The following is a 27,878-nucleotide window of genomic DNA, read 5'->3' on the forward strand; positions in this document are numbered from 1 at the left end:
GAATGGCACGGGCAGGCAAATGGGCGTACATGTACGTCCCTTTAAATTTGCCGCCCTGCCATTGGGAGCGCGCCACCGGCGGCGCGCTCCCACGCTGGTTGGGACCCCCGTGAGTCCGGTCGCGGGACCCGCGGACTCGATCGCCGCGGGCATCCCCGCGATCGTCTCACGGAGCGGCCGAATGGAGAAGTGCCGTTGTAAACAACATTTCTCCATTCTGCCTAGCAACTAGTGACGCTGATCTCTGCTCCATGTGATTGGAGCAGAGATCAGTGTTCACTAAATGAAAGCCCAACCCCCCCACAGTTAGTAACACACCCCTAGGAACACTTAACCCCTACACTGCCACCCACTGGTTAACCCCTTCACTGCCAGTGTCATTTACACAGGAATCAGTGCATTTATATAGCAGTGATTACTGTATAAATGACAATGGTTCCAAAAATGTGTCAAAAATGTCCGATGGGTCCCCCACAATGTCGCAGTCACAATAAAAATCGCTGATCGCCGCCATTACTAGTAAAAAAAAAAAATAATAAAAAATTATTAATAAAAATGCTATAAAACTATCCCTATTTTGTAAACACTATAACTTTTGCGCAAACCAATCAATAATCGCTTATTGCGATTTTTTTTACCAAAAATATGTAGAAGAATACGTATCGGCCTAAACTGAGGGAAAAAAATGTTTTTTTATATATTTTTGGGGGATATTTATTATAACAAAAAGTAAAAAATAATGCGTTTTTTTCAAAATTGTCGCTCCATTTTTGTTTATAGCGCAAAAAATAAAAACCGCAGGGGTGATAAAATACCACCAAAAGAAAGCTCTATTTGTGGGAAAAAAAGGACGCCAATTTTGTTTGGGAGCCACGTCGCACGACCGCGCAATTGTCAGTTAAAGCGACGCAGTGCCGAATCGCAAAAAGTGGTCTGGTCTTTGACCAGCAAATTGGTCCGGTCTGAAAGTGGTTAATGGACGGAACTAAAGAATTTGGATTTAATATTGTAGTGCCATCATCTATTGTTCTATTGTACAGATGTTCTGCAACGAGCTGGACATGAACCTAGCAGTGTTTGCGGGTGAGAACGGACTGACCTGCAGCGGTATTTTCTTTATATTGTTATACATGTGTTGCACGTGACCTGAGTAATTTACAGCAGATTGTCCCACAGGGAAATTACAAAGGCTGCTATGGGCAAGAGAGACTGAAACAACACTCCCCTCAAACATAAATAAGGCCCCTCTTGTGCATGTGATGATCCTGCTGATTACCTGTCCATGCGGTGTGAGACAGATAAACCTGCGTGATCAGTCGGTGTCTGCCGGGGCCCGGGTTCCGGAAGTCTGCTGGTTTAGGGTGGATAATTTGAATCTGTCCATCTGGGTACACAACCTGGGAGGAGGAAAGACAGGGACACTTTACAATGATGAATGCATATATAAAATATACACATCTCAGACCCCTCTAAAGGAGGCTTACATTTATTAAAGAGCCAGTCTACTGAAAACTCAAAGTGATATACTCAGATATTGATTTTTGCTTGTGAATGCTTTGAAAATAAGATTTTGACATACCTGTAAATGCCATACATCTTGGAGTACAATGCAGAACACAGGAATCGATTCTTAAAACCACGGATTGTATACTGTTACCTTGGACATTGGTAAAAGCTTTGCTGGGGCTGTCCCCCCAGCATATGCATATAATGCAGCAGACTCCGCGAGGCTCTAGTTTGTTAGCAAGCAATATGAATATCACAGAGGAAAGTGGGGAGAGACCTATGTCCTGTACTGTACTCCAGAATATGGAATTTACAGGTCCGTACAAAATCTCTATTATCCTAATCATCCAGTAAAGGACACAGGAATGGATTTAGAGACCATGGGAATTCCCATGGGACAATGGGTTGACAGGAGGGCAAAAAAGTCAAAACAGCAGCAACAGCAGATCTCCAGAATGTCCTTACTAGTGCACATACTTGTCTGTTTTATGGCTTAGAACAAGGGCCAACTGACCCGGAGTGAATGATCTAAGAACCACTTTATGTGTCCTGTACAGTGAGATAGATCTTGTGCTCACACTGCAGTGGTCTATGGTGGCAGAGCTGGGTAACAGCCACAACCCTTAGCACAAGTGTCCTCAGACTTATACTGCAGATAAAGAGAGGGAAGCATAACAGAAGAGGTCTATGTACATTACTAAGTGTGCTGGGTCTTTTTAGGCACAGCTATATAAGGACACCCTGAACAATGGCTGTAATTGGAGAGATGCACTATATTGCCAGAAGTATTGTTCTTTGTTATTTGTGTATTGATTCCTGACCTCAACCCGACAGAACACCTTTGGGATGAATTATAGTGGAGACTGCGAGCCAGGCCTTCTCGCCCACATCGGTGCTTGACCTCACAAATGTGCTTCTGGAAGAATGGTCAAACATTTCCATAGACACTCCTAAACCTTGCGGACAGCCTTCCCAGAAGAGTTGAAGCTGTAAGGCTGGGTTCACACTTCACACAGGGTTTCTCTGCATCCAATTCGTAGAGTAGGAGATTGTGACCAGCTCTCTATGGAGGGAGCCGATTCACACATCTCCACAGCGGCTCCAGTGCGAATTGCACAGGAGTCCTGTGCATATTTTGGTCCATTTCAGCCAAAATTAGGGCTAAAATCGGTCCCGAAACGCTGAAGGGAGATACACCGGACTCCTGCTGTGAGCGGCTGCGTGTTCCAGCCTTATAGCTGCAAAGGGTGGGACAACTCAATATTGAACCCTATGGACCAAAACTGGAATGCCATTAAAGTTCATGTGTTTGCAAAGACCCAATACTTTTGGTAATATCGTGTACCTTGATTGTTCTAGACTGTGAGAAGGTCATCTTGGTAGGGGCAGGGCTTTATCTATAATAATGGAAGTTGTTAGCACAATGGTTGGCTGTAACTATTCCTATGAATACAATTGGGCTTTATTAATCTTAGACAGAGCTTTGTGTTTTACAAGTGGTGCCTTCTAAATTCTAGAATCCCATTTACAACTACCTAGATGTCAAACAAAGTGCTGAGATTCCTGTCATGATCATGAGAAGAGGTCTCTCTGTCCCAGCAGCTGGTGTCTACTGCAGACAAATGGGCAACACACAATATAACTTGCCTGCTTGGTTGCTTGCTCTCTTCCTCAATAGATAGGGATGGAAAGACACGGCCTTTCCAGGCTATAATTTCATTTAAAGTCCCAAATAACACCCCCCACCCCCCCTTTGCTTTTCTTAGTAACACAATATAGGCAATAGTGTGCAAGAGGCAGGAAACTTAATACTCATCTTCTGTCATTCTTCAGGACAGGTCAGACCTATGATGGATAAAATGAGGGCCCTGCTTGCGTTTTCTTTCCCTTGTCTTTCCACTAGTTCCACCACCAGTTAATACCACAAAAAAAACACTGTCTTCCTGGTACAAGAACATAAATAATGCCCTCAATGTAGTCATCCCATTGCATGCGATCATACCTGGACTTTCACAGAGCTCTGTGGTTCCTGAACATGCTCCAATGTGGCATCAACATCCAGAGCGATGACCAACCCAGAGGTGAATCTGATCGGGTTATCAGACTCAGCAGCCGGCTCAATGATGTGCGATGAGGCTCTGTGGATCTGGAGAATAAAGTGATTACATGACATCACACACTGTAGTAGTATTCCACGGAAAATGTACAGATGATGTACAGAAAATAAATGGTGTCCTGGACCCCGATTAGGACTGAGGTACCCTAGATGCCATAACACACTTAACCACTTGCTTACTGGGCACATCCCCCTCGTGTCCAGACCAATTTTTAACTTTCAGCGCTGTCACAATTTGAATGACAATTGCGCGGTCATACAACACTGTACTCATATGACATTTTTATCATTTTTTTTTCACACAAATGGAGCTTTCTTTTGGTGGTATTTAATCACCACTTTTTTTTTATTTTTTGCTAAACAAAAAAAAGACAGAAATTTTTGAAAAAAACAAAAACATGTTTCAGAATTTAGAATTTAGCAAACGGGTCATTTTTCTCCTTCATTGATATTCGCTGATGAGGCTGCACAGATAGCCACAGATAAGGCGTCGCCGAGGGGCCCCCGGTGGGCGTCGCCGAGAGGCCCCCGGTGGGCGTCGCCGATGGGCCCCCGGTGGGCGTCGCCGATAAGGCGTCACCGGTGGGCCCCCGATAAGGCGTCACCGGTGGGCCCCCGATAAGGCGTCACCGATGGGCCCCCGATAAGGCGTCACCGATGGGCCCCCGATAAGGCGTCACCGATGGGCCCCCGATAAGGCATCACCGATGGGCCCCCGATAAGGCATCACCGATGGGCCCCCGATAAGGCATCACCGATGGGCCCCCGATAAGGCATCACCGATGGGCCCCCGATAAGGCATCACCGATGGGCCCCCGATAGCCACAGATAAGGCGTCACCGATGGGCCCCCCGATAGATGTCACCGATGGGCCCCCCGATAGATGTCACCGATGGGCCCCCCGATAGATGTCACCGATGGGCCCCCCGATAGATGTCACCGATGGGCCCCCCGATAGATGTCACCGATGGGCCCCCGATAGATGTCACCGATGGGCCCCCCGATAGATGTCACCGATGGGCCCCCCGATAGATGTCACCGATGGGCCCCCCGATAGATGTCACCGATGGGCCCCCCGATAGATGTCACCGATGGGCCCCCCGATAGATGTCACCGATGGGCCCCCCGATAGATGTCACCGATGGGCCCCCCGATAGATGTCACCGATGGGCCCCCCGATAGATGTCACCGATGGGCCCCCCGATAGATGTCACCGATGGGCCCCCCGATAGATGTCACCGATGGGCCCCCCGATAGATGTCACCGATGGGCCCCCCGATAGATGTCACCGATGGGCCCCCGATAGATGTCACCGATGGGCCCCCGATAGATGTCACCGATGGGCCCCCGATAGATGTCACCGATGGGCCCTGATGGGTACTGGTAGGTGGCACTGATAGGAAGCACTGATGAGGCACAGATTGGTAACATTTATAGGTGGCACTGTGGGCACTGCTAGGAGACGTTGGTGGGCACTGATAGGTGGCACAGAAGCCTCTGCAGAGGCTCTCCACGATCGGAACTGATGTCCCTCTCACAGCCGCCGGTGATGGGCTTTTATTTTTTTCTCCTCATGCTACAAGTGCGAGGAGAAAAAATAGCAGATTACTAGCCGTTTACATCACATGATCAGCTGTCATTGGCCGACAGCTGATCACGTTGGTAAGGGGTCGGGATCAACCCCTTACTCTGATCTGTGATCAGCTGAGTCTCAGTCTCGCTGATCACAGAGTGCGCAGGCCACTTGAGCATGTGAGGACATCTGTAGCAGTCTTTCGGCTATAGCGCGGACGGGAAGTGGTTAAAGGTTGAGGCTAAACTCTAGGCAAACTGCTAAATACAAAGATGAAAAAATGAGAAGATAACATGGTGGTCACATGACCACAAAAAAAAAAAAATCAAGGAAAAAAAAAGGAACATTTCCAGATAAACACCATGGTTAACCAGTGGCTAAACATTGCCGTGTTGTTGAGAACATGTGTTGGGTTTACCGATGTTTTAACTTTACCTCACTATAAATATTAATCCTACTGCAACAGATAAAAATGACAGAAGCTTATGTTAATTTGCAGCTCATGATTGTAATAATGGCAGATTTAAATTCCCAGGAAGAGAACCGGTGTCCTTTTCACACATTAAAAATAAATTAATTTCATACCGCGCTCAAATGTATAAATATTACAAAATGTGAAGAAAAATAGAAGTAAATATGTATAAAAAGGTGTGGTCAAGTAATGTTCAAATCTGAATATAAATTTTCAATAAAGTCCAAAAACAGCCACCATCGACCATTCTTCAATCAAGTGCACAGTGATGGAAAAAAATTCAGTGACAGGAATAGAAAGTTCCGTCTTCTACCAGTTTAGGCAAACATCCTACCAGATTCATCAGACACCCATGACAGGTGTCAGATAAGCAGAAAGATGTATCGAGATATATCCACCCATATAGACGCCTGTCGCCAGCGATGTTGAGATGCAACTACCAATGCAGACACCTCTCATCAGCGATGTAGCCAGACGGGGGTTTATAAGTAAAGGACTCCTCATATCGTAACTTGTAGGCATTTATTCATAAAAATTTGTTCCAGTAAAAAATCTGACGCATTATGTCAGAACGTCTGACGTCATCAAGGGACAGGCCCCCTGAGGACGGCAGACGTGCTGACGAAACGCGTCGGGATACGCAATGCCTCACTTCCGCCATTGTGTTGGAGCGCAGGTGGAACGCAGCTTGGCGTACCAGCTCCATTTTATGTGTTTGTTTTTTTTTTTACTGGAATTTTTATGAATAAATGGCTACAAGTTAAGCTATGAGGAGTTCTTCTTCTTTTCTCCTTTACTTATAAACCCTGTCTGGCTACATCGCTGATGAGAGGTGTTTGCATTGGAGGTTACATCTTGACATCGCTGGTGAGAGGCATCTATATGGGTGGATACATCTCCATTTATCTTTCAGGTCCCTAACATTGCATTACGTTAGGGACATGACCCCTGATGACGTCAGACGTGCTGACCAAACGTGTCGGGATACGCAATATGCGATATGTCACTTCCACCATTGTGCTGGAGCGCAGGTGGAACACAGTTTGGCGTACCAGCTCGATTTTATGTGTGTGTTTTTTTTACTGGAATGAATTTTTATGAATAAATGCCTATAAGTTAGGCTATGAGGAGTTGTTCTTTTATGGCTACATCACTGATGATCGGTGTCTGCATCGGTGGTTACATCTTGACATCGTTGGCGAGAGGCGTCTGTCTATATGGGTGGATACATCCTCAATATATCTTTCTGCTTATCTGACACCTGTCATGGGTGTCTGATGAATCTGGCAATTATGATGTTTGCCTAAACTGGTGGAAGACGGCACTTTCTATTCCTGTCGCTGAATTTTTTTCATCATTGTGCACTTGATTGAAGAATGGTCGATGGTGGCTGTTTTTGGACTTAAATGAAAATTTATATTCACATTTGAACATTATTTGACCACATCTTTTTTACATTATTTGTATTTTTCTTCACTTTTTTAATATTATTTATACATTTGAGTGTGGTATAAAATGAATTAATAATTTTCCTTTAACTATTTGTTTATACTACGAGCTGCTCTATATTTGGTTATATTTATAATTGTGGTTTCCAGAGTGCGCAGCTTAGAGGTCTTTTCGCCTTTATTTACACACACATTATAAAATAAACATTCAAGGCTCGAGGGTTGTGGTTACACTATATGCCGTCAAAGCATTAGATTCTGTGGAATGGCAATATCCGTGGTACTTTTTGCAGTGTTTTGGCTTTGGCCCAGACTTTATTAAAGTGGAGTTCTGGCCGAAATATGCCCAGTTTTCTATTTGTGCAGCATTGTTTTCTTACTTTGTGAAGTTCCTGCACAGCATGCCCATCTTCAGTGAGGGCATCTCCCAGGAGCCCTTGCAAAACCAGAAATGATGTACGCGGCCGTGGCCCCTACAGGAGGAACTGAAATTAGATATAGGCTTCACAGCCTGGTTCTCTACTGCGCATGACATTTATACAGCAATCAGTGCTATAAAAATGCACTGATTACTGTGTAAATGACACTGGCAGGGAAGGGCTTAACACCAGGGGGCGATCAAGGGGTTAGCTGTGTTCCCTCAGTGTGTTCTAACTGTAGGAGGATGGGACTGACTAGGGGAAGAGAGAGATCGGTGTTCATCTGTCTCTACTACCCTGGAAGAATCGGGATTTGTGTGTTTACACACACACACACACATCCCCTTTCTCGTTCCGTAACGTGGATGCACGAAGGTCATCGCGCCCGCTGGGCACTCGCATCGGCTCCGGGGACACGCTTCTGATCAGGATGCACCCGCCCCATTTGGAGGGCTGGCTTTGTTATAAATATCAGTTTTTAAATCAAACGTATGCTTTGATAAAGGCTTCTTAGCTGAAACGTGTCAACGCCTGTACCTGTGTACCCACGTAACTAATAAAGTACTTTTATTCAAGAGCATCCGAGTTGCCAGCCTTCCTGATTTAAGTATCGTGTCTGTGGGGCATGAATGTCCTGGCAATGGATCACAGTTGATAGATTTTTATATTGGCAGTGGAGATGGGGTAACAATTTGTTTCTCTTCAGCCTGTTACAGCAGGTGGCGCTGTTCTGTATTATAATAGTTACCTGCTCTGGAAGAGTTAGGCGCAGGAAGCTGCTTTGCCGTAGGGTGGTCTGGAGGATTTTTACCATCTGAAGAGGCTTGGAATTTACCAGGCGTGGCATCAGATCGAGCAGCTTGTCCACAAAGCTGTCCTGCATGTGTGGGAGCTCAGAGATGAAGCACCTGAAGGAGACACCACAACAAATTATTGAAAAGGGTAAATAGTGGGGGAGCAAAGGTGGGAGGATGCAACCCTCTGAGGAGGAGGAATTTGATAATATTCAACCCGATTTTGGTTGGCGACAGATGACACAAATCCCATGTATGCACCCAGGAGCAACATCATCCCAGTATTCTTCTCTTACAGATGCCAGGAATAGTCCGGGATTGTACACAGCACTATACATACACTGCAGTGTACAATGTTTTAAAAAATAGCAGGAAAGAGGAGAGGTTTTATGGCAGACAAATTATGCAGAATCTCTTTTCTGCCTGTAAACACTTTGTTTATAGTGTAAGTTTAGTGTTAAATGTGACAGTCAGCGCTTACATTGGAATCTGTACTTTACCAAAATGGACCTGAATGGTGCTTTAAACCAGGAGTGTCAAACTCGGTTGTATATAAAATATACGCAGGGCTTTTTTTTTTGTCAGAAAATAGGTGCAGGAATTCAACCTCGCTCAAATCCGCCAAACTGCATCGAAAAGTAAGTGTGGCCACACTGCAGTGGGAGATCTTAAAGGGGCAATAAATACCAGGAGTGTGCTACGTACAGAGTGCAGAGTTGAGGAGTGTGCTACGTACAGAGTGCAGAGTTGAGGAGTGTGCTACATACAGAGTGCAGAGTTGAGGAGCGTGCTACGTACAGAGTATGTAGGAAAATAAAATGATTGTGCACAGAGATTATATAGCCCAGGCATTAAAAGTTTAGTAACCCGATGATCAGGGTTAAGAACAATCCATAAATCTCTCTGATCTGTGGTAGAGGAGATATAATTTAGGTGAGGCAAGGGACCACCTGGTTTCTGCTATCCTCAGATGTGACCGGCTCTGTATAAACAAAGGGGAAAGAGAACAAAGGGAAAGGAAATGCCAGCTTAGTGTAGCATCCCCATTAAATAGCAATGGATTAAAAGCACTGACAAACGGTAAATAGAAAATATGCTCATCTGGTACAGAGTCTGTGGGTATAGGTTCCTACTAAAACCCTCCTGCAGCAATGCCGGCATCAGTTCTGACTGCTGGGAGAGGGGATGGCTGGCTTGGGAGCCTGGAGTAGCCCCGGAAAACCATGCTAACCAGCATGGAACGCACAGTGGAAATAACGTCACTGAAAGGATGGGAGGATCAGACGAGAAGAAAAACAAGGCTAAGGGCTCAGAGCATCTAGCGCCTTCTACAGGCCTGCTTTTAATCCGTTGCGATTAAAAATTTTAACTGGTATACTACACTTACCTGCACTACCTTCCCCTGTCCCATAAGTACATACAGAGATGAGGAGCGTGCTACATACAGACTTGGGGAGCGTGCTACATACAGAGTACAGACTTGGGGAGCGTGCTACATACAGAGTGCAGAGTTGAGGAGGGTGCTACCGAGTGCAGAGTTGAGGAGGGTGCTACCGAGTGCAGAGTTGAGGAGGGTGCTACCGAGTGCAGAGTTGAGGAGGGTGCTACCGAGTGCAGAGTTGAGGAGGGTGCTACCGAGTGCAGAGTTGAGGAGGGTGCTACCGAGTGCAGAGTTGAGGAGGGTGCTACCGAGTGCAGAGTTGAGGAGGGTGCTACCGAGTGCAGAGTTGAGGAGGGTGCTACCGAGTGCAGAGTTGAGGAGGGTGCTACCGAGTGCAGAGTTGAGGAGGGTGCTACCGAGTGCAGAGTTGAGGAGGGTGCTACCGAGTGCAGAGTTGAGGAGGGTGCTACCGAGTGCAGAGTTGAGGAGGGTGCTACCGAGTGCAGAGTTGAGGAGGGTGCTACCGAGTGCAGAGTTGAGGAGGGTGCTACCGAGTGCAGAGTTGAGGAGGGTGCTACCGAGTGCAGAGTTGAGGAGGGTGCTACCGAGTGCAGAGTTGAGGAGGGTGCTACCGAGTGCAGAGTTGAGGAGGGTGCTACCGAGTGCAGAGTTGAGGAGGGTGCTACCGAGTGCAGAGTTGAGGAGGGTGCTACCGAGTGCAGAGTTGAGGAGGGTGCTACCGAGTGCAGAGTTGAGGAGGGTGCTACCGAGTGCAGAGTTGAGGAGGGTGCTACCGAGTGCAGAGTTGAGGAGGGTGCTACCGAGTGCAGAGTTGAGGAGGGTGCTACCGAGTGCAGAGTTGAGGAGGGTGCTACCGAGTGCAGAGTTGAGGAGGGTGCTACCGAGTGCAGAGTTGAGGAGGGTGCTACCGAGTGCAGAGTTGAGGAGGGTGCTACCGAGTGCAGAGTTGAGGAGGGTGCTACCGAGTGCAGAGTTGAGGAGGGTGCTACCGAGTGCAGAGTTGAGGAGGGTGCTACCGAGTGAAGAGTTGAGGAGGGTGCTACCGAGTGCAGAGTTGAGGAGGGTGCTACCGAGTGCAGAGTTGAGGAGGGTGCTACCGAGTGCAGAGTTGAGGAGGGTGCTAACGAGTGCAGAGTTGAGGAGCGTGCTACATACAGAGTGCAGAGTTGAGGAGTGCGCTACATACAGTGCAGTATGACTCTCTTTCACAGGCTGTCTACATCTCACTTCCATCCCTCCTCAGCTCTAACCTCTGCACCACTCTCCCCCATCCCCCACCTTTACACACATCTCCCTCCAGAGCCTTCATGTTCTTCCCCCCAAAAGCTACAATACATCTCACCTACCCAGCCCAGCACCTTGGTAATACACCTTTCTCCTTCACACGAAGGGAGATCATTGGTTGGCATCTGTGCACAAGGGCAAAGATGAGCATTACAGTGCAGTTTACCACAAGATGCCCCATGCCATCTTGTCCCTGCCGTAAGTGCATGGCAGGCAGGGACCTGTGAGTGCTGCAAAGAGGAAAGCTGCCTTTGTAAGCACAGAAAGCTTTTGTATATACAAGTGACAGTGGTGAGTGGGGAGCGAAGGGCGAGAGCCGGAGGTGGCGGAATGGAGTTCTGCCACATTTCAGCTGAAAAAAGCCTGGGGTGCAAGGGCCACATGAAATGGCTTGGCGGGCCGAATGAGACCAACGTGCATTCTGTTTCACAGGCATTTATAGGGTTCAACAAACCTCCTTGAAGTTTGTCGAAAGATTTGCATATGCTCCGAGGCCTTGGTGAATAAGGCATTGCCATGACCAGCCTGTAATCCGATTAAAAGAAGGACATAGAAAAAAAATTCTCACCTCTGGAAGACATCGATCTCCTGCAGGAACTGCTCACAAAGGCCGAACATAGGCTCTTCCCTACAAATAGTACAAGAAATATGAAAAAGAAGCAGCAAACTGTAAAAACATCATATATAGACAGAGTGAGATGTTATATATACAACCTGAGAACAGCGGAATATTAGCTTTCAACTTCTAACAATTGAATGTTTTCTTTGGCTTACTCAGACACAATGAGACTCAAAAAGTGAAGATTTACAAGAAACCATTAGAAATGTTAATTGTGTTTAAGCGGCAGCCTGAAAATTCTACCATGTGCCTTGCATTGCTTCTGCAAAACAGTAGTGCGTGTCCTGGTATGTGTCTCTAACCACTTTATATAGCTGAATATCTGCAGTGCGAGATCTAAGGCACTGCTGCCTCTGACTGCGGCGAGTCTCAGGAGATTTGGATGTCATTACTGTACTTCTTCCTGGAAAATAATCCGCACTGTATGCATCTTCCCATCTCTCAAACCATTTAATTGATATGGGCTTCATCTGTACTGCATTTTGACCATGAACCCACAAGTCATCAGATGGTTGGGGAGCTCCGACATAAAGCAGGAAAGCCCTGCCCCTACCAAAATGACCATCTCACAATATAGAACAATTAAGGTACACGATATTACCAATAGTATTGGACGCCTGCATTTACACGCACATGAACTTTAATGGCAACCCCGTCTTAGTCCGTAGGGTTCAATATTGAGTTGGCCCACCCTTTGCAGCTATAACAGCTTCAACTCTTCTGGGAAGGCCGTCCACAAGGTTTAGGAGTGTGTCTATGGGAATGTTTGACCTTTCTTCCAGAAGTGCATTTGTGAGGTCAGGCCCTGATGTTGGACGAGGCGGCCTGGCACACAATCCCGCTCCAATTCATCCTAAAGGTGTTTTATCGGGTTGAGGTTAGGACTCTGTACAGGCCAGTCAAGTTCCTCCACCCCAAACTCGCTCATCCATGTCTTTATGGACCTTGCTTTGTGCTCTGGTCCAAATCATTTGGTGGAGGGGGGATTATGGTGTGGGGTTGTTTTTCAGGGGTTGGGTTTGGCCCCTTCGTTCCAGTGAAGGGAACTCTTAAGGCGTCAGCATACCAAGACATTTTGGACAATTTCATGCTCCCAACTTTGTAGGAACAGTTTGGGGATGGCCCCTTCTGCCGCGTACACACAACCGTTTTTTCCATCAGAATAAACTCTGTTTTTCCGACTGAGTTCCAACGGAGTTCCGCTGAAACGGTCTTGCCTACACACGATCACACCAAAGTCCGATCGTCTAGAACAGTGTTTCTCAACTCCAGTCCTCAAGGCGCCCCAACAGGTCATGTTTTCAGGATTTCCCTCAAATGAAAACAGCTGTGGTAATTACTAAGGAGGTGAAACCGATCCAATTACCTGTGCAAAATAATGGAAGGCCTGAAAACATGACCTGTTGGGGTGCCTTGAGGACTGGAGTTGAGAAACACTGGTCTAGAACGCGGTGACGTACAAAACATACAACGGGACTAGAAAAAGGAAGTTCAATAGCCAAGTAGCCAATAGCTGTCGGTGCGTCGTTTTTGGTCCGTCAGAACAGCATACAGACAAACGGTTTTCCCGATAGAACATGTTTTAAATCTTTCCGACTGCATCATTTCCTATTTCTAGGTCAGAATTTTTCGGAAAAAAAAAAAGTCTGATTGTGCCCACACATGATCGGAATATCTGATGAAAAGATTCCGTCTGACTTTTTCTACCGGAAAGTCCGACCGTGTGTACACGGCATTCCTGTTCCAGCATGACTGCGCACCAGTGCGCAAAGCGAGGTCCATAAAAGACATGGATGAGTGTAGGGCTGAAACAACTAATCGATTAATCCATTATGAAATTAATCGATTACTATTTTCATAATCGATTAATCGACCAGTAACAAAATGGGGTTAAATTAATGAGTCTGATATTTACCAGATTGACCCTTTAATAGTATATCTCCCCTCTAATGGTATATACACTATATATCTCCCCTCTAATGGTATATACACTATATATCTCCCCTCTAATGGTATATACACTATATATCTTCCCTCTAATGGTATATACACTATATAGCTCCCCTCTAATGGTATATACACTATATAGCTCCCCTCTAATGGTATATACAGTATATCCCCCCTCTAATGGTATATACAGTATATCCCCCCCCCCAATGGTATATACAGCATATCCCCTCTAATGGTATATGCAGTATATAGCCCTTCTAATAGTATTTACAGTACCTCTCTCCTCTAATAGTATATACAGTATATCTTCAATAGTATATACAGTATATCTGTATATCAGTAAATACAGTTTATATACCCTCTAATATATACAGTATATCTCTTTGTCTGTTATTCTCAGAGTGGATTAGATATTTTGCTCCCTAACCATATAGTTGGTTATTTATATTTACCTTGCATAGAGATATTTAAGAATAAATTGCCTTTTTTTTTTTAAACTTTACATATTAACTAAAATTATACACCACACTTTGAGGTTATTAACCGATTAATCGATTAATCAAAACAATAATCGGCCAATTAATCGATTATGAAAATAATCGTTAGTTGCAGCCCTAGATGAGTGAGTTTTGGGATATCTGAGGGCGCAGTTGCTGTAACTAATAGACGGGTGGTCCTCCAGAATACCTATTTCCTTTCAGTCACTGTTTTGGATCGAGTTTTGATGTCATCCATTATGGTTGATGACGAGGCATTTTAAACTTTGATTCATTGACACACAATTTTTATATGAGCACAGTAAGCGCAAATTCCTTTACATGTGTTAAAATATAATTTTTTTGGTAACTTGACACATATGTGTTTTAAAGCAGCTTACAGGAAGAGCAGAGCACGTTAAAGGCCTCAGCAATATGATGATGCTTGTCATTAGAGCTGCACAATTAATCGTCAAGAATCGTGCGATCTTGACTAAAGTGTTTCACAATTCTTTCTGCTCTTCTGAAGCCACAGCCATCAAAAGGAAAGGAAGAGAAAAACTGGGCAGTCTGCCAAGAATCAAAACATTATTTATCAGTTGAACTTAAGGCTCGGTTCACACAGGACGCGGCACGACTTGCAGCGCCGCGACCTGCCCACGATCAGCGGCGACTTGCAAAACGACTTCTGTATAGAAGTCAATGCAAGTCGCCCGAAGTCACCGCAAAAGTAGTACAGGAACCTTTTTTCTAAGTCGGAGCGACTTGAGTCTCTCCTATTAGAACGGTTCCGTAGTACAGAACGGGGCGTGACTTTTCAGGCGGCGAAGTCGCCTGGACAAGTCGCCCCTGTGTGAACCGAGCCTAAGTATAAACATTGTAACAATTTGTCAATGGAATAGACTGTGTGCAAGTGAAAAATGTTTAACCACTAAAACCTTTTTCTGACATTTGTTGGTTTCAAGATAAAATCTTTTTTTTTTTTTGCTAGAAAATTACTTAGAACCCCCAAACATTATATATATTTTTTAGTAGACACCCTAGAGAATAAAATGGTGGTTGTTGCAATGCTTTATGTCACACTGTATTTGCACAGCGGTCTTTCAAATGCAATTTTTTGGGGAAAAAAATAATCACTTTAAGGCTGGGTTCACACTGCAGCGATGCGGGAACGCTGCGAATCCGCTGCGGGTTCCCGCATCGCATGCCTCCCGGCAGCAGTTCACACTGCCCTATGCGAACTGCTGGGAGTGTCAGTGAAACGTTAATGACACCCCCAGATCAGTTCGCATATCGCAGTGCGATCTGCAAACTCGGACAGGAATCGGATCGCATGGTGTGAACACCCATGCGATCCGATTCTGCTGCGGACCAAAAAAAGAGTCCTGTGTGAGTTTGGGCCGGATGCGATGCGAATTCAGCCATACTATCTGTATGACTGAACTCGCATCGCACAGAGATCGGATGTGATTTGCACTGCAGTGCGGTGCGAATCACATCCGATCTCATCACCGCTGCAGTGTGAACCCAGCCTAATGAATAAAAAACAAAAAAAAAAAAAAAACTAACCAGTAAAGTTAGCCCATTTTTTTTTTTGTGTAATGTGAAAGATTTTACATCAAGAGAATCGTGATCTTTTTATTCTAAGCAAAAAAAAAAAAAAAATTGTGATTCTCATTTTGGCCAGAATCGTGCAGCTCTACTCGTCATTCATACGTTCATGTTCAGGCAGAGGACAACGGAAGCTGAAAAGCTGTAGTGATGATTAGCGGTGGTGCCCTGCCAGATGGGGAAATAAATAAATAGTGGCTGTTGATTTAAAAAAAAAAAAAAAAAAAAAAACTAAGAGCGCTAAATCTGGTGCAGATGTGCATGGTAGCCAATCAGCTTCTAACTTAAGCTTGTTCAATAAAGCTTTGAAAATAAAACCTGGAAGCCGATTGGCTACCATGCACAGCTGCACAAGATTTTTCACACTCCAGGTTTTTAGTAAATCAACCCAATCATGTACTTCTTTCAACTTTTTGCATTGGGCTGTGCGACTGCAGTTCCCCGTCACCCTAGACAACATCATGAAGCTGCTTTTCTTCCTAGCAACACTTACCCTCGAGTAGTGCGAGCCGTCACAAGGAGCTGGAGGGCGTTTGCCTGCAGCCTCATGTGATGTATAATGGCTATCTGACGGTTCTCCAGGCCGCTGTACATAAACTCCATCTTGTAGGTTTCTTCCAAGATCTGGGAGGAAAAACAGCCATTATCAAACCCAGGTACACAAGTCCGATTTCTACCTACCATTCCCACCTCCCTTCCTCATCCCCTCTCTATAGGACAGGCCTAATGCAGCGTACACACGAGCGGAATGTCCGACAGAAAAAGTCAGACGGAAGCTTTTCTTCGTATATTCCGATCGTGTGTGGGCCTCGTCTGACTTTTTTTTTTTTTCAAAAATTCTGACGGACCGAGAAATAGAACATGTTTTACATATTTCCGACGGAACCAATTCCTATCGGGAAAACCGCTCGTCTGTACACTGTTCCGGACCAAAAACTACGCATGCCCTGAAGCAAGTATAAGACGGAGGCTATTGGCTACTGGCTATTGAACTTCCTTTTTCTAGTCCCGTCATACGCGTTGTACGTCACCGCGTTCTTGACAATCGGACTTTGGTGGGATCGTGTGTGCACAAAACAGTTTCAGCGGAACTCCGTCGGAAAAACCGTCAATAGTTGATTCAAACGGGAAAAGCGGTGTGTACGCGGCATTAGAAGGTAAAAATTTGAAGGTCGAATGAATTAAAAGTAACGTAAACCCGTGAGCCTAGGTCTTGCCCACACAAAGTGCCACTGTTCTCTTTATTAGCAAGAAAACCCTCCTCTGTGCTCCTCTCTCAGTGTTACTATAAGGCCTGGATGTCCTCGTGGCTAAGCTCCACCCCCCTGCAGGGAACCAGTCTGGTGAGTGATCCATTGAAAGGCAGTGTACCCTTCTTACTAGATAGGGAACCGATATCCCAAGGGGCTTGAGGGCTACTTCAGAAGTCAGGGAAGTCAGTGCCTTAAAGTGGAATGCAAGCCTCCACCTCTCTAGTCTTAAAACGCTCCTTTCCCTTCTCCTAACAACTATGCCAACTAACCTGTGTAAAAGATGTATACACTTACCTATTTTTAGGCCCCTACAGTCTGGTCATGTGATCTCCTGTGTGTCAGCCAGCACCGGCTGCAAGGGAGAGCACGCTCCTACAATGGCTGTAATGCCTGGGGAGCAGCGACATCACCCATTGGCTTCAATGGCCTATCCATGATCAGTGCTCCCTCCTCTCCCTTGAAGACAATCTGGCTAACACAGGGGAGCTGGAGCATATGACCAGCTCGGGGCAGCCTGCAAATCAGTACGTTTATACATCTTTCTTACACGGTTTATTTAGCATAGGAGTTCAGTTGAGGGGAGAGTTTGTTTTAAGGCTAGTTAGGTTGTAAGCTAAAATTGCAATTTAAAGAGGAGGTCCACTTAAAAAAAAAAAATATTAAAAGCCAGCAGGTACAAATACTGCAGCTGCTGACTTTTAATAAATGAACACTTACCTGTCAAAGGGTCCAGCGATGTCGGCAGCCGAAGCTGATCAATCGCTCGGCTCCCAGCAGCTGCCGCCGCCATCCTCGATGAGGGAATCAGGAAGTGAAGCGTTGCGGCTTCACCTCCCGGTTCCCTACAGCGCATGCGCGAGTCCCCCGCTATCTCCTGGGACCTCTGTTTCCCAAGAGACAGCGCGGGGGGGGGGGGGGGGGGAGAGACAGGTGGGGGACTGAAGGGGCGTGACCGCGGGAGCCTGGGAAGTGGGTGCAAATACCTGTATTATACAGGTATGTGCACCCCCCTCCCCCTGAAAGGTGGCAAATGTGACACCCGGGGGGGGGGGGGGGCAAAAAGCATTAGTGTGAGACTCCGATTTTAAAAAATAAATAAAAAAAATTATATATATATATATATATATAGATATATATAGATATATATATAGATATATATAGATATATATATAGATATATATATATATAGATAGATAGATAGATATATAAAAATATAAATGTAAACAGAAAAGATGCAGGTGGTACCAGAAGAATGGGACCCTAGGCAAGATAGCAGTTGCGCTCTTTTCCCTGTGTTCCTTTAACTCACACTATTAAAGATGGACTATTAAAAAAGGAGAAGTAGGTACAAAGCTCTTTCAGCCCTACTTCTCCTGGGGGGGTGACACTTTTTTCTGCCCTCCCGTGATCCGTATTCAGTGTCACTCAGCTGGCCCAGGCTCTGGAGAGACTTTAACCACTTGTACAACCCCTTTAAGAGTTGTGGCTAGCAGGGGCGCGCTGGAGGCCTGCCGTGTAGCATGTGACCGTGCCCGCGGGACTCGATGTCCGCCGGCCTCCCGGCGATCGGATCACGGAGCTGCAGAATGGGGAAGTGCTTAGGTAAACAAGGCATTTCCCCATTCTGCCTTGTGTCATGATAGAGTTCACTGCTCCCTGTCATCAGGAGCAGTGATCGCTGTCATGTGAGTTGAAGCCCACCCCCCCCACATACAGTTAAAATCACTCCCTAGGACACACTTGACCCCTTCATCGACCCCTAGTGGTTAACCCCTTAACTGCCGGTGTTATTTACATAGTAATCAATGCATTTTTATAGCACTGATCGCTGTAAAAAATGACCAAAATAGTGTCAAAAGTGTGCGATATAATGTCGCAGTCATGATAAAAAAAAAAAAAAGATCACAGATCGCCACCATTACTAATAATAAAAAAAAATAATAATAATAAAAATGCCATAAAACATTCCCCTATTTTGTAGACGCTGTAACCTTTGTCCAAACCAATTAATATACCCTTATTGCGTTTTATTATAGCAAAAAAGTAAAAAATATTGCTTTTTTTTCAAAGTTGACACTTTTTGTTTATAGCTCAAAAAATAAAAACCAAATACCACCAAAGAAAGCTAAATTTGTGGGGTAAAATTGTTTTTAATTTTGTTTGGGTACAACGTCGTACTGCCGCGCAATTGTCAGTTAAAGCGACGCAGTGGAACATGCGAACACGCCGGAGCTCATCCTTAGTCCTCAACAGTCAAATGCACAGGTTTGCTGTACTGTACATTCTGGCTTCCTATTTATACTAACATGTATTTATTAATTGAACAGATCTCTACACGAATGAATAGGATTTGGAAACTTCACCTGTTTTACAGCAGCCGCAGTCAGGGAATTCTGCTTCACATAGAGGGGGGCGGCCAGACTCCACAACTTCTCATTCAGTGCCTGAGAACAACAACACACAGTCGATGTGGAAGAAGCTAGAGCAAGAAGACATTAAGAAAACAACTCCTCTATCATCATGCTGAAACAAGGGGGGGGGGGGGGGGCCCTGAGTTTTTTTTTTTTTTTTTATACTCACCGTAAAATAGGGTTGCCACCTTTTCTTCAAGCCAAACACTTTAGCCGCACGTGGCAAAATTTTATTTCTAAGGGGGAATGCTGTGGTATAAAAGGGTTTCTGCTCACCAAACCTCCCACTTACATCAGAGTCCGCAGGGCACCCCCTTACATCTGAGTCTCCCCCATACCTTAGTATACTCACTCGCTTGGAGGCAGGAGAGAGGAGGAAGGAGGGAGACTTCAGTCATAGACATTGGATGGTGAGCTCACTCACCCGAGGATGGAGGCTCAGGCACCGGCGCCTTTAATCAACTATGTATCTGCTGAGCTTCAAACTTCCAGGCCACACATCCTTTTTTTTTTTTGAGGCACAGAATGCCAGGGATTGGAGCATTGGTGGGCAGACCGAGGGGTAGGGGTGAGAGTAGGAGGAGCAGATCAAGCCCTCTCTCCTCTCCTGTCCATGTATAGAGATGGGGCCCATGTGCACACCTATGCACTCCGTGGTTGTGGTACTTGGTGAGCCACAGTCCATTCTGAATATTGTGTCCAGGTTTCAGGTGGTCTTAAAACCGGACACATGATTCAAAATCCAGACTGTCCGGGTGAATCCCGGAAAGGTAGCAACCCTACCGTAAATTCTGGTAGTTCATTGGACACGAGACTCTTTTCTCTGACATGTGGCTATATTGGTATTTCATTGAGAACTACAAGCCGATAACCCCAAAGGATGTCAAGACTTGTAGTTCACTCACATGCAAATGGGTAGCCCAGTGTAACATGATCCCCAAAGGGGAACTTATCCTTTAAGTCCAGGGTTTTGCATCCTCCAAGGAATACTGGAAGGAATACAAATTTCTGTATATATACAGTGCCTTGCGAAAGTATTCGGCCCCCTTGAACTTTTCAACCTTTTGCCACATTTCAGGTTTCAAACATAAAGATATAAAAATTTTATTTTTTGTGAAGAATCACCAACAAGTGGGACACAATTGTGAAGTGGAACGAAATCTATTGGATTTTTTAAACTTTTTTAACAAATAAAAAAAAATGAAAAGTGGGGCGTGCAAAATTATTCGGCCCCCTTGCGTTAATACTTTGTAGAGCCACCTTTTGCTGCGATTACAGCTGCAAGTGGCTTGGGGTATGTCTCTATCAGTTTTGCACATCGAGAGACAAGAAATTCTTGCCCATTCTTCCTTGCAAAACAGCTGGAGCTCAGTGAGGTTGGATGGAGAGCGTTTGTGAACAGCAGTTTTCAGCTCTTTCCACAGATTCTCGATTGGATTCAGGTCTGGACTTTGACTTGGCCATTCTAACACCTGGATAAGTTTATTTGTGAACCATTCCTTTGTAGATTTTGCTGTATGTTTGGGATCATTGTCTTGTTGGAAGATAAATCTCCGTCCCAGTTTGAGGTCTTTTGCAGACTCCAACAGGTTTTCATCCAGAATGGTCCTGTATTTGGCTGCATCCATCTTCCCCTCAATTTTAACCATCTTCCCTGTCCCTGCTGAAGAAAAGCAGGCCCAAACCATGATGCTGCCACCACCATGTTTGACAGTGGGGATGGTGTGTTGAGGGTGATGAGCTGTGTTGCTTTTACGCCAAACATATGGTTTTGCATTGTGGGCAAAAAGTTCTATTTTGGTTTCATCTGACCAGAGCACCTTATTCCACATGTTTGGCGTGTCTCCCAGGTGGCTTGTGGCAAACTTTAGACGAGACTTTTTATGGATATCTTTGAGAAATGGCTTTCTTCTTGCCACTCTTCCATAAAGGCCAGATTTGTGCAGTGTACGACTGATTGTTGTCCTATGGACAGACTCTCCCACCTCAGCTGTAGTTCTCTGCAGTTCATCCAGAGTGATCATGGGCCTCTTGGCTGCATCTCTGATCAGTCTTCTCCTTGTCTGAGCTGAAAGTTTAGAGGGACGGCCAGGTCTTGGTAGATTTGCAGTGGTCTGATACTCCTTCCATTTCAAAATGATCGCTTGCACAGTGCTCCTTGGGATGTTTAAAGCTTGGGAAATCTTTTTGTATCCAAATCCGGCTTTAAACTTCTCCACAACAGTATTACGGACCTGCCTGGTGTGTTCCTTGGTCTTCATGATGCTCTCTGCGCTTTCAACAGAACCCTGAGACTATCACAGAGCAGGTGCATTTATACAAAGACTTGATTATACACAGGTGGATTCTATTTATCACCATCAGTCATTTAGGACAACATTGGATCATTCAAAGATCCTCGCTGAACTTCTGGAGCGAGTTTGCTGCACTGAAAGTAAAGGGGGCGAATAATTTTGCACGCACCACTTTTCAGTTTTTTATTTGCTAAAAAAGTTTAAAATTATCCAATAGATTTCGTTCCACTTCACAATTGTGTCCCACTTGCTGGTGATTCTTCACAAAAAATTAAAATTTTATATCTTTATGTTTGAACCCTGAAATGTGGCAAAAGGTTGAAAAGTTCAAGGGGGCCAAATACTTTCGCAAGGCACTGTATATCCACTAATATAAGACACAAACCTTTATGAGAAGCAAGTGACAGCGCAGGTAAGTGGCCGAGAAATCTGCCTTGCCAGCCAGATCAGACTGTAGCTCACCGATCCGCTGGAGATCCCTGTACGTAGAAAAAAAAAAAAAAATTATATTATATTATATTTTATATATATATATATATATATATATATAAATTAGGTACCAGTAATACACACACGAACAGCAGTCTTCTGCATTGCCATTAAAGTGGTGGTAAACTATTTATTGGTGGCCCTTGTGTTACTATACCACATACCTATGAACTGTAACTCCAATTGAGTAATTAGGACCCGATGATTGGTTAAAATTTTCTGTCAATTAATATACAGGGGTCCCCGGGTTACAAACAAGATAGGGACTGTAGGTTTGTTCTTAAGTTGAACCTGTTTGTAAGTCGGAACATTTTTTTAAGCGTAGCTCCAGCCCAAAAAAATATTTTTAAGCTTTTTGGATTTGTTTAGCTTTCTGTACCCCTGTACAGAAGATTTCCCCTCACTTTCTTTCCCAATGATAATTGGATTTTGAAAATTTTGGGCTGTTAGGGAAACAAGGATTGGTGATAAAGCATCAGTGGAGACACCTTTTTCCATATTAACTCTTACAGGAGAGAATTTCCCTTCCTAGGGGTAGATTTCCTCTCACTTCCTGTTGTCTTCTTCTGTTTGTAAGTAGGAGTCGTTTGTAAGTCGGATGTAAGTAAAAAGCGTAAGTTCAATTTTTGGGTGGAACTCCGCTTTACGCTATTAGCCATACAGGGAGTGCATGGTTTTCAATCAATCTGCTAAGGCAGGTCATACACGGTTCGAATCTCTGGCAGCTCAGCAGGGACTGGCCAAGATTCGAACATTGTATGGGCAGGCCGAATGTACCAAGTCGATCGGTCAGCTTGGGTACAACCAGCATGCCGGTTTTTACCTACAATTATTGCCAGTGGCTGTTATAGCCACTAGCAATATTCACAGTCTTTTCCGGGTGGGAAGTTAAGATACAGAAGTTCTTTTAACTTCACACATAGAAAGCATGAAGGTAAAAAGGAAACTTCACCCTTTAGGACCACTTTAAACAGATAAAACTAGAAAAAGAAACAAGCATGCATATGGTTATTTTGCAAATTTTTGCAAAAAAAAAGTGTGCTGGGAGCAATGAAGACGGAAAAGCATAGTAGAGAAACCATATACCAGTGATGGCGAACCTTGGCACCCCAGATGTTTTGGAACTACATTTCCCATGATGCTCCACCACACTGCAGAGTGCATGAGCATCATGGGAAATATAGTTCCAAAACATCTGGGGTGCCAAGGTTCGCCATCACTGCCATATACACTCCAAGTATAGTGTGTCAGGTCTGTCAAATGGGATCGTTTGGCTACATCGTGGGTTTAGAAAATTGGTCCAAGAATGGCACCCAAGAGATATGTACACTGAGGATGATCTCAAGATGATTTTTCAAAAGATATTTAAAGCGGATATAACCAAGGGGCTTATTTCTGAGCTATATGGACAGCTATGCAATAGAGCCACTGCTGGTCTGGAGCCCCCTAATGATAGAAAGAAATGGGAGGAGGATATAGAGCAGTGATGGAGAACCTTGGCACTCCAGACGTCTTGGAACTACATTTCCCATGACGCTCAACTACACTGCAGAGTGCATGAGCATCATGGGAAATGTAGTTCCAAAACATCTGGGGTGCCGAGGTTCCCCCATCACTGATATAGAGGAAATAACGCAGGAACAGTGGAGGAGGATATTGGAGATGGGGCCGATGAGAACGGGTTCTTCTTCACAGAAAAGTATCACACTTGATGCTTATACACAGAGCTTACTATACCCCAAAGAGTTTTTTCATGTATGGCAGAAGAACTGATGCTAATTGCCCCAGATGTCAGGAGACCGGAGATAGCACCAACAGTTTGTGGGGGGGGGGGGGAGACAACACAATTACAGTACAATACAAAAAGGTACAGGAGGGTCCTTCTCATAGAGATTACATTCTAAAGAGAGGGAGTGGTACAAAAGGTAATAGCTGCAGAGAATTATTTGATGGGGGTGGCTCGGGGACAGTTGTTAGGTGGGTGTGGAATAGGCTTCCCTGAATAAAAGAGTTTTCAGGGATCTCCTAAAGGTGTACAAGGTAGGGGCTGATCGGGCAGACTGGGGCAGGGAGATCTCATACATATGGTGTGGAGGTGTCCAAAGTTATTTCGCTACTGGACAGGGGTTCTTGACACCATACATGGGATCCAAGGGACAACTCTGGAGATGGAAGTTAGGCTCTGTGTATTGGGATACAAGGAGAAAGCAGGAGAGGGGCAGAGAGTATCACAGTGGCAATGTTAAAGCGGAGCTCCACCCCCCCACCCTCTGGTGCCACAGTTGGCAACTTTCAGGGGGGAGGGGGGTACAGATACCTAAGACGGGTATTTGCACCCACTTCCGGGCATAGACTCCCACGGGAGTCTATGCCTCTTCCTGTCCCACTGCGCACACACGGGTCCCAGAGACAGCGCCAACCATTCCCATTGCACTCGCGCATGCGCAGCAGGGAACCGGAAAGTGAAGCTGCAACGCTTCACTTCCTGATTCCCTCACCGAGAATGATGGCGGCAGCAGCCGAGAGCCGAACGATTGATCTGCCTCGGGTGCCGACATCGCTGGACCCCGGGACAGGTGAGTGTCCATTTATTAAAAGTCAGCAGCTGTAGTATTTATAGCTGCTGGCTTTTAATAATTTTTTTTCGGGTGGACTCCCTCTTTAAGATGCCTATTTCAAGCTAAGAAGGTAGTCTAGGAGACCCCCGGCAGTGAGTGAATGGATTATTATAAAAGTAGACTATATGGAAAGAAAAAGAAATTACTCTCTATATGCATATACCTCTGTTTGATAACAATTTCATTCTATATTTCAGTGCTATTGTTACAGCACTTTTTGTCCTAATATTGGAGTTATTTGTGTTTGGGCATTCCTATACCAGGTTATCCAGAGTGTGAATTCCTTACTTATGCCCTTTTTCTTTAAAAGGATCTCAGATCTTTCTCCTCCCCTTTAAGGGGGGAGGGGGGGTCTTCCCATTTTAACCAGCCATGGTCTCCACATCCTTTCAAATTCCCTAAGATTTCCTCTTTTTGTATAAATGACTTTTTTCTAGTGGGGGGGGGGGGGGGGGTTGGGGGGGTAAGGGGTAAAGTTTTGTTAATATGCATTACGTTAGAAAAAGAAAATATACTGGATAATATTTTGAATGCTTATTATTATTATATGATATTATGATATTTTGTACTGAAGTAAAAAAAAAAAAAAAAAAAAAAAAAAGAAGATGATCTTCCCATGCAATGTGGCCAGGGCCTTCTTAAAGTGGCTGCAGCTGCTGACTTTAAAAATAAGGATACTTACCTGTCCCAGGGTCCAGCGATGTCGGCAACCGAGGCCGATTTATCCCTCGGCTGTCCGGTGCTGCCGCCGCCATCCTCGGTAAGGGAATCAGAAAGTAAAGCCTTGCGGCTTCACAGCCTGGTTGGCCTACTGAGCATGCGAGACTTGCGCTGCACTATCCCACTGGTCGCGGTTGGCTCGGGTATCTATGCCTGGAATCTGCTCCCCCCCCCCCACCTAAAAGGTGGCAAATGAGACACCGGAGGAACCGGAAAAATGGAAGTGGCATTTTTTGGGCGGAACACTGCTTTAACCCTATTGTTTTGAATTGTATTGTAACTGAACTGTCTCTATTTTTAAAAGCACTGTGTAAACTGCTGGGGCTATAGAAAATCCGTATAACAACTGTTAAAAGAAAGCATCTAATATGCCACAAGATAATTTCTTACAGCCAGACAAGGAGATTGTGAAATGAGGTGAAAAGAAACACCAATTTACCGGATAGTATATTCCAGAAGCTCCTGTGACCCCTGGGTCCCCAGATTCTGTAAGCTATGAACACGCTCCAAGCTGTTTTGTAGAAACTGCTGAGATGGATCCTCGTGGGTGGAGCCAGGTTCTACATCTGGAATCCAAGACGACTTCACTCCTGGCAGCTAAGGCAAATAAAATGTATATGCATTAAATAAAGCCAACCTGAGCACAGACATAATAGAACTTCTTTGTCATTGCACCTCAGAAGTGCAGCTCTGCAGAACTAGAAGGTACCGTACAATTGGGGGGGGGGTTGATTTAATAAAAGCTGGATGGTGCAAAATCTGGTCCAGCTCTGCATAGAAACCAATCAGCTTCCAGGTTTGTTTTTGTCAAAGCTTAATTGAACAAGCTGAAGTTAGAAGCCGATTGGCTACCATGCAGAGCTGCTCCAGATTATGCACTCTGCAGTTTTAATAAATCAACTCCAATGCCTGCTTACACATGTCATTGTACACTGGGACTTGGACAAATCCAGGTAGATGGGCGGGGCCACAAGAAGTTAATGAGACATCACTTCTAAAAGCTGTGCATTTTATTACTGCTTTAGGCTACATTCACACGGCCGCGTAGATATGGATAGTTTGTTGCAGCCAGAGGAAGCTAAATGCTTCTTCTGGACACAGCAACACTCTGTGCTATGGCTGCATGCAAACCGACCAATTAGATGCAGACAGGGCAGAACTCCGCTGAAATGATGTCTGCGTCCAGGGTCAATCAGAGGCTCTATATACACGTAATCACTTAGATGATCGGTTACAAGTGAACATTGATCTGCTGGAAGTTTAAATATGGCAGCAGCCGCTGGTTGCACACAGCGTGTGGGCAGTGTTTAGTACCACTGCCAACAATCTACAAATCCACTCCAGCGGCCGCCCCTGCATGGCCATGTGAATGGAGCCTTAGCGGTGCCACCAATATCTTCCCAAGTGGGTGTGTCAGGGTCATTAATCCCTTGCTGCTGGGATGTAAATAAATGTGGCAGCACAGAACTGGGCCTTTTTGCTGCATACCGTGCTGAGAAAAAGCATTTGCCCCTTTTGACACTTAAATGATTCAGATCATCAAACAAATTTCAATATTACACAGAGCGCAGAGTAAACAAAATGCATTTTTTTTTTTTAATTATGATTTTGTTTAATAAGGGAAAAAAGCTGTCCAAACCTGCGTGGCCCTATGTGAAAAAGTAATCGCCCCCTTCTTGCGAAACTGGCTCTGCCATTCTGACTAGACATCATATGAAGTCCTTCAGAACAAGCTGTTCGTGCGCGCCACAGAGGGCACGAAGCGCGGCGATTGGCAACAGACGCATCTCCGATCACGGTAAAGAGTCTATGACGTAGGCTCGTTACCATGCAATCAGCTGTGTCCAATCACAGCTGATCAGTGTACATAGGAAGTGTCGGTTATCGGCATTCCTCTATTCATACTGACAAAGCATGGAGTAGAGGAAGAAAAATATAAGTGAAAAACACTCTACCTGTGCAAATGGTGAAATCAATACAAGACAAATGAGAGCAGTACGTTGTAAATAAATGGAATAAGAAATGATAATATAAATTAATTAAACCACGCTCCCTGTGGATAAATACATAAACAAGTGCAAGAAATTTAAAGTGCTATAAAATATTATATTCATTTCATGAATAGAGGAAAGCTGATAATCAGCTCTCCTGAAGGGGGGATTTGCACTGATAATCAGAGCAGTGAATATCAGTGCAGCCCCATCAGCGATGCCTTTCAGTGCTCATCATTGCCAGTGCCCATAAAAGCTGTTCATCAGTGCCACCTATGAGTGCTCATCAGTATCACCTATCAGTGCCCATAAAGGCTACTCATCAGTTCCCATCCGTGCCACCTGTCAGCACCCATCATTGCCACCTATCAGTACCCATAAAGGCTGCTTATCATTGCAACCTATGAGTGCCCATCAGTACCATCAGTACCC

At 45.0% G+C, this 27,878-nt stretch overlaps 1 protein-coding gene across 1 annotated transcript in view; it reads right to left on the reverse strand.

Annotated features, from left to right (window-relative positions):
- INTS4 (integrator complex subunit 4) overlaps window positions 1-27,878 on the reverse strand; it is a 77,135-nt gene that overhangs the window by 5,261 nt on the left and 43,996 nt on the right. Inside the window, exons 15-22 of the mRNA XM_077451365.1 lie at window positions 25,895-26,052; window positions 22,014-22,107; window positions 19,287-19,367; window positions 16,164-16,294; window positions 11,583-11,642; window positions 8,283-8,442; window positions 3,509-3,652; window positions 1,277-1,397 (exon numbers count right to left, since the gene is read on the reverse strand). Coding sequence (XP_077307491.1) covers window positions 1,277-1,397; window positions 3,509-3,652; window positions 8,283-8,442; window positions 11,583-11,642; window positions 16,164-16,294; window positions 19,287-19,367; window positions 22,014-22,107; window positions 25,895-26,052 — 949 coding nt within the window. The remainder of the gene's footprint in view (window positions 1-1,276; window positions 1,398-3,508; window positions 3,653-8,282; window positions 8,443-11,582; window positions 11,643-16,163; window positions 16,295-19,286; window positions 19,368-22,013; window positions 22,108-25,894; window positions 26,053-27,878) is intronic.

The sequence above is a fragment of the Lithobates pipiens genome, unplaced genomic scaffold, assembly GCF_037356315.1.
Source record: "Lithobates pipiens isolate NorthernLeopardFrog02 unplaced genomic scaffold, aLitPip1_a1.2 Scaffold_23, whole genome shotgun sequence".
Lineage (NCBI taxonomy): Eukaryota > Metazoa > Chordata > Amphibia > Anura > Ranidae > Lithobates > Lithobates pipiens.